Source organism: Danio rerio, chromosome 10 (assembly GCF_052040795.2).
Source record: "Danio rerio strain M-AB ecotype USA chromosome 10, GRCz13ab, whole genome shotgun sequence".
Lineage (NCBI taxonomy): Eukaryota > Metazoa > Chordata > Actinopteri > Cypriniformes > Danionidae > Danio > Danio rerio.
The window spans coordinates 42928484-42941842 of record NC_141030.1 but is presented as its reverse complement, the minus strand read 5'-3'; the positions used below and the strand labels follow the sequence as shown (position 1 = coordinate 42941842).

Here is a 13359-nt window from a genome sequence, read left to right as displayed (position 1 = left end):
AGTCATTAACATGCTTTATTTTTTTTCGGTAGAAATAACTAACTTCATTCAATTAAGATTTACCTAATATGCAACTATAGTAAAAGTTGTTTGTTGTGAAATTGGTCAAAATGAATTGAATTAATTTTTTTGTCATTTTGTACGTTTTTCTGAACCCCATGGCTTGAGTTAATAATAAACTTCCTTTATTTTAATTAATGGACAATGTTAATGTCCTATCTTGGACCATCAGCATAGGCTCTTCCTCCATGAGCAAGCATCTCCGTGATATTCAGCTTAGTCCCTTATTCATCAGGGGTCGCCACAGCGGAATGAACTGCCAACTTATCCAGCATATGTCTTGCGCTGCCCAGTGATTGGTTCATTTACACTCACATTCACCCACTATGGTCAATTTAATTAATCCAATTCGCCTATAGTGCATGCGTTTGGGCTGTTGGGGAAACCGTAGCACCAGGAGGAAACCCACGCCAACACAAGGAGAACATGCAAATTCCACACAGAAATGCCAACTGGTCCAGCTGAGGCTCGAATCAGTGACCTTCTTGCTGTGAGGCGACAGTGCTAACTACTGAGCCACCTTCGGGATAACGATTCCTTAAAATATCTTAATAAACCTGAAGTTCACTTCTACACCTAGTTCATTTTGAAATATGGCACAACAGACTGAAGCGACACCAGATATTCATGTCATCTCTTCACATTTTAATAAGGCTTTAAAGGCAGCAAGACGTTGGAAAATAATGAGATATTCAGTGTCTGAGTCATGATGATCTGCTAAACTGGGGGCTTCACGTTAACATCGAGATCCAGCACCAGCGCGTCAACAAAGTCTTCAATGGTAGGAGTCTTCTGTAGCATTCCTGAGGAGAAAATATGAGCATCTGTGAACATTTATTCTTAAGATTATATCCAAAAGTCTTGTAATTATTTTATTTTACCTTGGACCATCAGCATAGGCTCTTTACTTCCTCCATGAGCCAACATCTCTCTGCGATATCGCTCTCCCATCACTCTGCAAATGAGAAACTTTTGTTCATTTTACCAGTCATTGTAAAAAGTAAAGAGCCCTAATATGCTTTTCATGAGTATAATCTTTGAGGTACACATCAAATCAAAAGTAACCATGTTGGTTTTGTTAGCTCACATTGGTAGTTCTGTGGTAAACGGTTCATCTGCGCGTGTTAAGAAAACATTTTTAATCTAAAATTAAAGTCGGAAAATGAAAATTCCTGTTTGTTTTCAATTAAAAAAGCTGTATTTATTTTTTATTAAAAAACCAACAGGCTATTACAAAAAATGGTAATACAAAACTGATAGAAGTATAGTACAAGCAATATAAATATTACTTTTTTTGCAACAAGTAATGTAACAATTTTAAAATATTTATATTAAAGGTAAAGCAAAAGAAACGAAATAAATGAGGGCACACGATAAAAATAAAGCAAATGAATGCAGAATATTAAATAAAGCACACATTTCATAAGTTTTAATTGCTTTCTTGTTGTGAGAGTCTGTGATGGTTTTTAAATACAGTTCCAATTCTTGTTTAAAAAAGTAAAAACATTGGCTTACATTGAGTATATTTGCATTTGTGTATAAAAAAGCTTTCCAATAAATGAAATGAGGTTCATGTAAAAAGTTGAATTAAACAGATTACGTCTGTTTGGGGTTTTGGGCGTGGTTTATAGGCTGTCTACTCGTTTGTGATTGGTCAGAATCATCCGGGAACTTTGATTCTCACCTTGGCCGTCAGTGAATATGTTCAATTTGACTTGCTTGTATCTGTTTGTCTGTCACGTTGGGGATTTGGACTGTTTGGCATCGTCTTCTTGTGAATGAATAATACGTTTGTAAGTATGCTTGTTTTACTTATCACAGCTTTGCGTTTTTTACTGGTTTTAGCCATAGACTGTAAAATATAGGTTTTAGCGCCATCTTGTTGTGACCGAGTAAAACAGCTGCGTCCCAAATCGCATACTTATGCACTATTCTACGCCATTTTGTAGTATAAATAGTTTAAGTAGTGCGTTCACACTGAAAACTCTAAAAATAATAAGTGCACTTTAATTACCCGGATGATGCACTCATTCAGCCGCTAAAATGAAGTGTGTAATGATGGACACTTCACGCACTCAACGACCGCAGGTTTGCTTACGTAGCGGAAGGGGCGGAGCTGTCAGACGCACATGTTGAATAACTTTATTTATTTTGGATGGTGAAAGCAAAATTCTCCTACGAGAGTGATTTTAGCGCCTTCCGATGGTGAATGCGGCAATACCCACGGCAGGTATTATCTGATAATTCGGTCGTTTATTTCACTGATTTGGCAACCGTCAAACATCATCAGGGAAACGGTTTGAATTTCCGCTTAGTAAAAAAACATTAGTGTGCCATTTGGGACGACACTACATACATACATATACTATCCTGTTGAGTGTGTAAGTGCATAAGTACATAGTGCAAGAGTGCATAGTGTATAGTGTGCCATTTGGGACGCAGCTGTTATCCGCTTGTTAAAGTGTGACGTCACGCGAAGCGGCTTCCGGGTCCAAGTGCTCTTTTCAGCTGAATGGGGAGACCCATGAAATGGTAATAATAAACGCTTACAAAGCAATTTAATACTTTCGAAAATCACGATCGCAATATATCTGTCCATGACTAATATATCTGTCCATGACTAATATAAGATGGCCAGAAAGTGATACATTTTTTTATAAATTGTTAATTTTTTTGGTATTTCTTATGCAGCAAGCCCAGAGTTTGTTGTGTACACGATGACTTTATGTAAAATTAACTTTAATGTGTGATAGGAATAAAATGTGATCTTAAACGAATGATTTCTCCACTAAAATGAATGGCGGCTTGGACCCGGAAACAGTATACATGCGTCACAAACACGTCACCACTTAACAAGCGGACAGGTGACAACAAACTATCTTTTCTTTCTGTTTGATGTTTGACAATAATTTTAGTAGACACTTTTCTATTATGTACTTCTGACATAATGTATATAGTTTTTTCCCCTTATACTTATTTACAGGTTTCTGTATGCATATATGTATATATTCATATATGTGTGTTTGTTTGTGTACATATATAATTTGTCATTTTTTATTTTTGTTTCATATTCTTATCAACCATGCTATTCACATTTAACCACGTCAATGTTGAGAAATTCTGTCTATTACCATTGTTGATAACCATGTTTATCAAAAAAACAAAGTTTAAGTAAAAAAATAAACAATTATTGATTCATTTAGGCGGCAGTAACAAATGACAGGCTTTCAATGTTTATATTGGTCGCTGTTTTGGAGCACACTAGCTAGCTTATCAATATCATAAAACTAACAGACTAAAACATCTAAAATTACATATTTTAGTTTCATGGGAACTTTATTCAAATCCCATAACCTCCCCCCCTCCACCTTGAAATGACTTTTTTCACTTCCTGGTCACATGGACTTCCTTTAGGGCGGGGCTATCAGGGAGTGTCTCGTTATTGCTCTGAATTTGACAATTTTCCTTCTTTTCATGCCGATCTCAACAATCCATATCCAGTTCCCAAACAACAAAATCATTCACCATTCTACATTTTCTATAATTACAGGACCATTTCATGTGGACGTACGCCATGAAACGGGAGAAAAGGACTATTTTAGCTTGCATATCATGGCGACCTTAAATTCAATGAAGAGCACAGTCTGACCTGCTGAAGGGATCCTGGAGAAAACACTGTCTCCACACCATCGACGCAACCGCTCTAGACATGAGGTAGGAGTAATATTTAGCACCATAACCAACCAGGTGACTGAATCGCAGCTGCCAGGCCTGTGTTATGTTAAGGAGAAGTTAAGGTGAGGATTTTGTTTTCAGGATAACAGATCAAAACATAACTTATTAAAATAAATAGACACAGAATTGGCAACTTACAGTGTTATAAACGTATGGTAACCCGTAAAACTTCTCCTGCAATTCTCTGAGGATGTCAGTGGTTGATCTGTATTGGGGTTTTCCATGATAAACCTGATCCAAAGCTGCATAGAAAATCTGGAAAGAGAGGATTTACGCAAGTAGTAGAGCTTTCGCCTGATAAAGCCTACTGTATAATGTGAAATATGTGCCATTTCTAAGGTTGAAAAGATGAAATAAAAACAAACTGGTGCACATATCTATTACATACATTCTGTCATTTACCGATTGTTCATTCATTTTCTTTTCGGCTTAATCTGGGATCGCCAAATCAGAATGAACCGCCAACTTGTCCACCATATGTTTTGCACAGCGGATGCCCTTCCAGCTGCAATCCATCAATGGGAAACACCCATACACACTCATTTACACACATACAGTACGGACAATTTAGCCTACCCAGTTCACCTATATGTCTTTGGACTTGTGGGGAAAACCAGAGCACCTGGAGAAAAACCCACACCAACTGACCAAGCTAGGGCTCGAAACAGTGACCTTCTTGCCGTGAGGCGATTTTGCTACCCACTGCGCCACCGAGCTGTCCACCGATTCTTTATTTAGCAGGTAAAAGGCTTATTTTGTAGGCTTATTTTTTAACTGTAAAAAAACTTTGGGTTCACTGTGTAGCATCGTTTTTAATAAAGAAAAAAAAATCACTTTAATGTATTCTTAGTGTAATTTCAGGATGAACACTTACAGGGCAGATGCAGGCTTACAATACATATAATACATTTATGTAAAAAGTCAAGTTAAAATGTCTCAAATATGATCATCAGATTTTAAGGAATGTGTACATTACTCAATTATCAGCATTTTTATATGCTATTTTAAGTTTAGCCCTCAAAATAGACACTTTGATTATGAAAACAGACATTTAAGTATCATCTTACTAAATATTATTAAGAAATATAGGTTGAAAACTGATACTTGTAAGCATTTTTTGTCAAGTATAGTAGGGTTGGGCTGATAGATGATGCCATCATTCATCGCCGATGGATGACAGACACATTACGATGCTAAGCTAGCATCGAAATCCTCCGCCCCGCCCCTGTTACAAATCCGCTCGCGAAAATTACACACTCAGGCCCTGTTTACACTAATAGGTTTTTAGTTTTTAAAATTGCATTTTAAAACGAAAACGATCCACATTCACTCAGGCGTTTAGCATTTCTAAGCAGCCCTCCTTCAACACTACCGCTGAAAATGCACATCACGTGACCGCACAGACACAGATGTACTTGTACGCTTGTACTTAGTTATTTTAGCAAAAACCTCAGATACTGTTGGCTGGTTCCTGTTGGTTGTGCAACTTTTTTAGCAACCAAGTTTGTTGACCCCATTATAACGACACGGATCACTCTGCCTATTCACGAGTCCCGTGGAAAAAGTGATTGACAGGTGGTATTTATGTATGTCGCTTATCTTTATTAATTTATGATTTGTTTATGGGTGAAACAAAGCCATGCGGGTCAGGTAATTAAAACGGTAGGCTACAAATAATGAATTCTTTATTAATTCATTAATTATTCATAATTAATTCACCGTCGCCTATGACGACAATGCTATCATCCATCGTAATGTTTCATATTAGACATTGTACGATGCCAAATTGGTCGACATTGCCCAACCCTGAAGTATAGTGATGCCCGGATGGTGGTTATATCCGTGGGCGCTGTGGATAATCCGCGGGTCGGGTAGAATACATTATGATTAATTGCGTATCGGTTGCGGGTGGATGTAGCGGGACATAGCAGTGGACCAACGAAAAAGCAGAGAGTGAGCTTTGCAATATGGGAAGATAACACGCCCAAAATATTGGATGAAGTGCAAGAGTAGCCTACTGTTCAAAGTTTCAGTTAGAGGAGTCATCAGAGGAAAATCTTCTGGGAGAAACAAGAACGCTTATATCCATGAATGCAGCGCCTTGCGAGGAGAATCTTGTTAATGCCTACAACAAGCGGTGTGAACGAATGCTCATTCAGTGCAGCTGGCTGCGTTTTGAAGGCGAGGAGGAGTCGCCCGAATCCAGGCACAATAGATGCTGTTCTGTTTTAGCACAGTGCGAAAAAAGGCCAAGTAAACATAACCGCTGCCGTTTAGGCCGAACTGGCACCCTTTTCGTGATCTTGTTCCTGTATCAGTAAAAGCTAAAATGTCTTATTTTTTTATTTGAAAATGAAGAAAACATCGTCTAAAGACAAACTTATTTGTTTTTATAAATAAATATTTATTTGAAAACGTTTACGATTAACGTAGGCTATTATTTTACTATCAGAGATGCGCAGATTAGCTCACTGAATCTGCTGTTAATATCCACAGTGACCTCTCATCATGCCTAAAACAAAGAATTAAATTATTAAAGTGAGGATCGGGTGCGGGTCGGGTTCGGCTAGATATATATGATAATAAATATGTGTGCCGGCAGGTGGATGATAAGTATGAAGCCGCGGATTCGGGTGTCTGATCGCCGCATCTCTAGTCAAGTAGTCTTTTATACAGTTTGTCTTGATCCCCAGCAATCTAATACTTGCAGATCACTGGAGAACTATAGATCTGTCACTGAACTAGACTACAAATAACATCATGCATATCTTGCACACCAGTTTCTAATTCCCTCTGATTGCGCTTGCACACACACACAGACAGTCATTCTCAATGATTACATGCACTATATATACACTCCGGTTTCACACACTCTTTGCTGAGTCTTGTTACGTTTTATTATGCAGTTTGCCTGTCTGTGTTTTGTTCCCTGGACTATTTACCCTGTTTTCGACTGTTCTCTGCCTGCCCTGACTATCGGCTGTTATTTGGATTTCTCTTGGATTTTTCATGTTTTCGGTGCTCCTGTTTAACCTTTCCGTACGACCATCCCATTTTATAATAAAGCTGCATTTGGAACGATCTCGATTGTCAGCACACCCTGTCATAACACTATAACACAAATCTCATTATTTTATAGAATATTATCTTACGTTTTGTCCACATAAATAACAGCAGAACCAAATTGCATATTTTTGCTCAATGTGAGACTCCTGATATATCAATTATGCATACTTTTAGATTTTCTTTAGATTCAATACATGGCTGGATATTTTTTATTTTTTTTTACACTACTGAAATTCAGAGCGTCCCAACTATAGCTTAAGTCCAGATAAACTGATCATTAATGCTTTGACTTGACTGAATGATTCAGGCCAGCACATTAAATAATTCTCCATCACAGATTTCAGTCTGCAATACCTGTAGCTGAGTGTCAGCAGCACCGCAAACTCTCTTAGATTCACACAAACGGGACACAAGGCTTTCAGGAAGGGGCTGGAAGGAACAACACGCATGTTAGACAGATGATATGACCAAAAATTAAAATAAACACTTCACTTTTTTGGGGGGAAATAGTGTCATTTTGCTACTCCCCTAGAGTTAAACAGTTGAGTTTTACCATTTTTTAACCCATTCAGCGAATCTCTGCGTCTGGCGGAAGGACTTTTATCCTAGCTTAGCATAGATCATTGAATCAGATTAGACCATTAGCATCTCGCTCAAAAATGACAATTAGAGCTTGATACTTGTGTAATTACAGTGTGTACTAAGAGCAAAGAAAAATTGAAAAGTTGCTATTTTCTGATATGCACCATAATAAAACGCAGAGCCTGAAAATAGTCCCCAGCTAGATAGCTAGGTAACAGCGCTGTGTAATATCATTACACCAGAATGAGAGTGTAGTTCTTAGCCATATCGACCAAGAAAATTGCAACGTTTCATGTTGTCAGACTCAGTACACAATGTAACTACAGAACAGTCAACCTTTAAATAGGAAAATTATCAACATTTTTTTTTAATGCTAATGGTCTAATCTGATATAATGATCTATGCTAAGCTAAAAGTCTCCCAGAGATCAGCTGAATGGATACAAAAATAGTATGAGAGCTGTAAAATAAGCCTACTTTCCTGCAAAAAGTGGAGTGTTCCTTTAATTTACTCTCCCTTATGCCATCCAAGATGTTTTTTCTTCAGCTGAACGTTAAATATCATTTGGACCACGTATCATTAGAAGCCAAAGGTTATCAATATTGTCTTACCTGTATATGTTTTTTTGACTTTCATTTATTGTTCTACAAAAAAATGTCACTTATATTTTAGATGGCCTGAAGGTCAGTCCATTTTGTGTGTGATCTATGCATTTAAAGCAACATGTTTTCATTTTTTAATTTAAAGTCATGGATGTTGATCTCCAAAGCAGATAAGTGCAAAAACCCACCTCTCCAGTCTGATAATGTCGAGCAAACTGGCTCACAACCCGATAATCTGAAGCGAAATACTCCATCAACACAGAAGGGACTTCAGCAAAGTCTGTGGCACACCTGGTTCCTTCAGAAACACAGATATAATATGCTCACATCAAAAATGCTAGGTGTTTGCATAGTACTACAGCATTTGAAGATATTTTCAGAAACGCTTGAGATTTTTTTAGATTAATGGCAAATAATTTCAGTGTTAACAAGGTTATCATTTGCATTGTTTTTAAGAACAATTGTTTTAACTAGGTTATAGGTTTAACTAAGGGCTGTAACTACACTACCTGACAAAAGTCTTGTCCCCTATCCAAGTTCGTGACCCAGTCACAGTGCATTATCTGAGCCAAAGTCCTTTTAACGAATGCATGAGGCCGCCCAAATTAATAAGACATTTGCAGACGACTCATCCCCAATACAGCGACAACCCCAGAGCATTTTTTTGAGTGTAAGGCAAAAGAATTGACACACACCCAAAATGAGATGAGGGATGTCACCGCTACTGACAAGAAACTAAAAGAATTCTTAACTAAATGGCACCTAATATAGAGCCAATTTAAAGACCAAAAGCTTACGTTTTTTAGTTACAAATGGCCTACTGATGTTTTGCTTTTATAATTTACATTAGGCTATTTGTGCATAAACTTATATATAGTACGTATATAGACATAGTTAAAAAAAAACAAGAAAAAACATGGTTTCAAAATAACATTTTTTCATCCATACTGCAAACTTATATGAGCCATAATATTATTAAATGTTGAGGGGGCCTTACAATATTTTCCTGGGGAAAAGGGGGTCTCAATCAAAAAAAAAGGTTGAAAACCACTGATGTAATGGACTCTGACCTGTGACATGTTGATAGCGTGTTCTGCCGAGCATAGAGTGCATGGCGTGTCCCATCTCATGGAAAAGGTTCTCCATCATAGAGGGTGTTAGCAGACATGGGCTTCTGCTGCTGGGTGGAGGTAAACTTAACATCAGCACCACAACAGGCAGCTGGTAAACTCCATCCTCCCTCAGACGCCCGCCACGGATGGTGAAGTGACAGTCCTGCCATAGACAGTATTTTCAGAACCACTGACGAAGCAATTTATTTGAAGAGTTCATTTACAAAAATATATTTGTACAATTGAAGTCAGAACTGTTAGCCCTCCTCAATATTTGTCCGCCATTTATGTTTAATGGAGAGAATATAAATTTTTAATCAGAAATCAGTTGTTGGAAATGAGTCATTAAAACTATTGTTATCTTTGCCATGACAGTAACAAATATTTGATTAAATATTTTTCAAGACACGTCTATATAGCTTACAGTGACATTTAAAGGCTTAACTACGTTAATTAGGCTAGATAGGGTAATTCGGGAAGTCATTGAATAACAATGGTTTGTTCTGTAGACAATAAAAAATATTGCTTAAGGGGGCTAAAAATATTGACCTTAAAAATGTTTTTAAAAAAATGCAAAACTGCTTTTATTCTGGCTGAAAAAAAAACAAAAGACTTTCACCAGAAGAAAAAAAAACATTATAGGAAATGCTATGAAATATTCCTTGCTCTGGTAAACATAATTTGTGAAATATTTTAAAAAAAGAGGGAAAAAAATTACAGCTAATCATTTTGATTTCAATTTTTTATATAACCTCCATTTTTTTTTGTATTTTTTAGAAATCTACATTTTAGCAAATGTGGAAACTGTCAATTTGAAAACATAATTTCTGTAAAAATTACTGAACTTTTAGTAATCATTTCCATAAATCCTGTTTTTTCCATCTATACTCTTCAATACACAACAAAACACATGGTATATGACATTTACTAATAATAAATTATCTGGTTTTGCAAATAAACTCTTTATTAATAAACAAACCACTTTCAGAAATCAGAATTATATCAATGTGAAAATTTGTTGACATTTTTTTAAACAATTTAAAAAACAAAATTTCTAAAAATTACAAAAAATCTTTTGTCTGGTCATTTCCTTAAATCTTGTGTTTTTTAAATAATTATACTCTTCCATACACAACATAAAACATGATATCTAAAAAGTACTAATAATAGAGTTATTGCAAATAAACTCTTGATTCATTTTTAACATGTTTATTTTGGTGCCTCCAATAAAATGTAAACCGTTTATTTTGTATACAGTGTTTAAATAGAATTACACCAAATATTATAGGTTTGTGGTACAGCTGCCCTTCATTTGTCTTTTTTTATGTTTTGAATTGGTTTATTCAACAGTGTGTGAGAGCTTGATAGTCACAGTAGTATTTCCAATGCTAAAATAGTATTATAGTCTTCCATGAATTGTACAATTTTCGGTCACTTTATTTTAATGGTCTGTTTGTTGAATTTAAGTTACATTGCATTTACATGCCAACTAATTCTTGTTAGATTATAAGTAGACTGTTATGTTGGGGTTGGGGTTAGTGTAAATTTACATGTACTTGCAAAGTTTCTTATAGTCAGTTAAATGTCTGTTGAATGTCTGTATCAACAGATATTAAGCAGTCTACTAATACTCAAATGGACCATGAAACTAAAGTGTTACCAAATTGTCTATTTTAGAGTAAAAGTCAATAAATAATTTAGCATTTTTTAAATTATTTTTTATTTAGATGCCCTGGTTTTTTTGGCTTTATGGTCAGACACTGGGTGAAAAGGGTAAAAAAAACAAAAAAAGTTTTCTAAATGCTGTTTTAATGTGCAAACGAGGCATAATGTCATAGAATATTCATCAATGTAAATGTAAATTAATATGCACTAATTTGTATGCATTTCTAAACTCTCAGAAATAAAGGTACAGGAGCTGTCTCTCGGGCAGTACCTTTTCAAAAGGTGCATATTTGTACCTGAAGGGTCCATATTGGTATCTCAAAGGTACTTTTTAGGAACATTTGGGTACTAATATGCACCTTTGAGGTACCATTGGAGAGGCGTCTAGCTGCAGACCTGGTGCAGTTCAATCTTTGCTGGATCCAATGCTTTTTAATGGGCTCACCTAACCCCACCCCTAACCCGTCCGTCACCGTGACATCACTAGCTCCATTTGAGTGCATTGTGTCTGACATTACATTGCTGAGTGATGCAGTCTTAGCTTGCTATTTGCTATTTGGGTACAAATATCTAACTTTTAAAAAGCTACTGCCCCAGGAACAACTCCTGTACCTTTATTTCTGAGAGTGTAGATCTAAACCTTGAAAATTATCTTCCTTTAATTAGGGTCTATCCTCAATTAATGTAACAAATTGATGTAAAACTTTAAAATACAATCAATTCAAAGTTAATAGTTAAAAAATTTTGCTGACAAATAGTGGTTGGAGAGTTTGTGGCAACGTACAAAAATAAGGACAATTTACTATGTCAGGGGGGCTGCTGTAGGACCCTAATTAAAGATTTTTAATTTGTCATCCGTTTTTATTTTTCTAGGTATAAAACTATTTTTAAAATACAAAACCTATAAAATGTGATGATAGTGATTTATTTTAATGCTCAGAAAAAATGTATTAAACATGACTTTTTAATTCACAAGAATAAATAAAGCTAATTTTATTGCACAATAATAGTTAAAAAAAAAACTCATTACGACCCAATTTGAAGCCAGATTTACCTGGTGAGGTTTATCAGGTCTACGGAAGAAATCACAATAGATGTATCCCAGCAGTCCTTCTGTTTCATGAACCACGGCCTGTTTGCAGCACAAAAAAAAAAAACAGTAAAAAAATCCCCATTGATGCCTTTATACATCTGCAAATAATCTAATATGTAGGATAAAAGCTTTCACAATTTAAACGAATACAATTTAAAAGAACAGTTGACTCAAAAAAAATGAAAATTTACTCAGTTTGCTCATCCCCAAATCTGTTTCCAAATCTGAATGAGTCCCTTTCTTTTGTTCAACACAAAAGGAGATATTTTGAGGAAAGCTGAAAACCTGTCACCATTGACTTGCATAATAGGAAAAACAAATGGTAACTTTTTTTTTGATAGTCCATGTGAGTATTATTACTGTTTAAAATCTGCTAACACTGCTCCTTCACTTACACTAACCCTAACCCCAACCTACAGTAACAGTCTACTTATAATCTAATGAGAATTAGTTGGCATGTAGATGCAATGTAACTTAAATTTAACAAACGGACCATCAAAATAAAGTGACCAAACAAATATAGAACTCAATGGTTACAGGTTTCCGACATTTTTCAAAATGTCTTTTGTGTTTAACAAAAGAAAGAAACTAAAATGGGTTTGAAACCAGTGAAGAGTGAGTAAATGATAACAGAAGTTTTCATTTTTGGATGAACTATCCCTTTAAAGTACACATGAAATCAAAACTAATCATATGATTTTGTTAGCTCACATTGCCAGTTTTGTGTTGAACAATTCATCTGTGCATGTCATTAAGAAAAAACTTCCTGATTATTTTTAGAAAATTTCTCAGATTACGGCTGCGTCCCAAACCGCACACTTCCAAACTATACAGTATGCTAAAATCAGTATGCGAGCCGAGTAGTATGTCTGAATTCATAGAATTCGAAAGTCAGTATGCGAGAAACACCCAGATGACTTACTACTTCCGGCGAGATTCTGGAGTGCGCATCCCAAGCATGCTGCGCTATCCCATGATGCCCCACGAGCGAATTCATGAATGGGAGTAAAGCGACGCAACCGACGCAGGTAGGCCACGTGACCATGACAAAAAGACGGATGTAGTACATCCGAATTCCATTCATACTTTTCACATTCATACTGTATAGAGCGTACTTTTCTAACGGCCGAGTAGTACGTTTAAATTCAAATGCAGTACTTACTGAGTAGTAGGCGGTTTCGGATGCAGCCTACGTCAGTCTGCGATATTGGGCGGGGCTAACATACTTATCAACGCCACTCCAGATGTCAGTTTTGACAACAAACAGAAATGGTGAGGAGGGGGAGTCTGTTAGGCTGTACTAATTTTCCCCAACTTTGTGAATGAAATGCCTACTTTACTACATCCAATCAGCTCGCAGTAGAAAAAACAAGCCACGCCCACTGTTTTCTAATTTAATATTCGGTTTCTCTAGGACCTGCATCACAATACAGAAACAAAAACT

The 13359-nt window shown here is 36.2% G+C and overlaps 1 protein-coding gene and 1 long non-coding RNA gene across 5 annotated transcripts in view; one reads left to right on the top strand and one right to left on the bottom strand.

The window, feature by feature from the left end:
- Positions 1-684: 684 nt before the first annotated feature.
- Positions 685-13359, bottom strand: part of mipepb (mitochondrial intermediate peptidase b) — a 31834-nt gene continuing 19159 nt past the window's right edge. For 2 of the 4 annotated variants that reach the window (XM_087271376.1, XM_087271378.1), the window contains 8 exons: positions 11877-11954; positions 9116-9320; positions 8234-8343; positions 7216-7290; positions 3934-4050; positions 3710-3831; positions 942-1015; positions 685-863 (listed from right to left, as the gene is read on the bottom strand). In XM_087271376.1, the coding sequence (XP_087127502.1) occupies positions 778-863; positions 942-1015; positions 3710-3831; positions 3934-4050; positions 7216-7290; positions 8234-8343; positions 9116-9320; positions 11877-11954 (867 nt within the window). In that variant the 3' untranslated portion in view covers positions 685-777. Of the gene's footprint in view, positions 864-941; positions 1016-3709; positions 3832-3933; positions 4051-4197; positions 7291-8233; positions 8344-9115; positions 9321-11876; positions 11955-13359 lie in introns of all 4 variants that reach the window. The other 2 variants (XR_015501525.1, XM_087271377.1) reach the window with 2 other exon arrangements.
- LOC147835151 (uncharacterized) lies at positions 1762-4156 on the top strand. The gene is made up of 2 exons (XR_015501661.1): positions 1762-1853; positions 3611-4156. It is a non-coding gene; the product is annotated as an uncharacterized LOC147835151 (long non-coding RNA).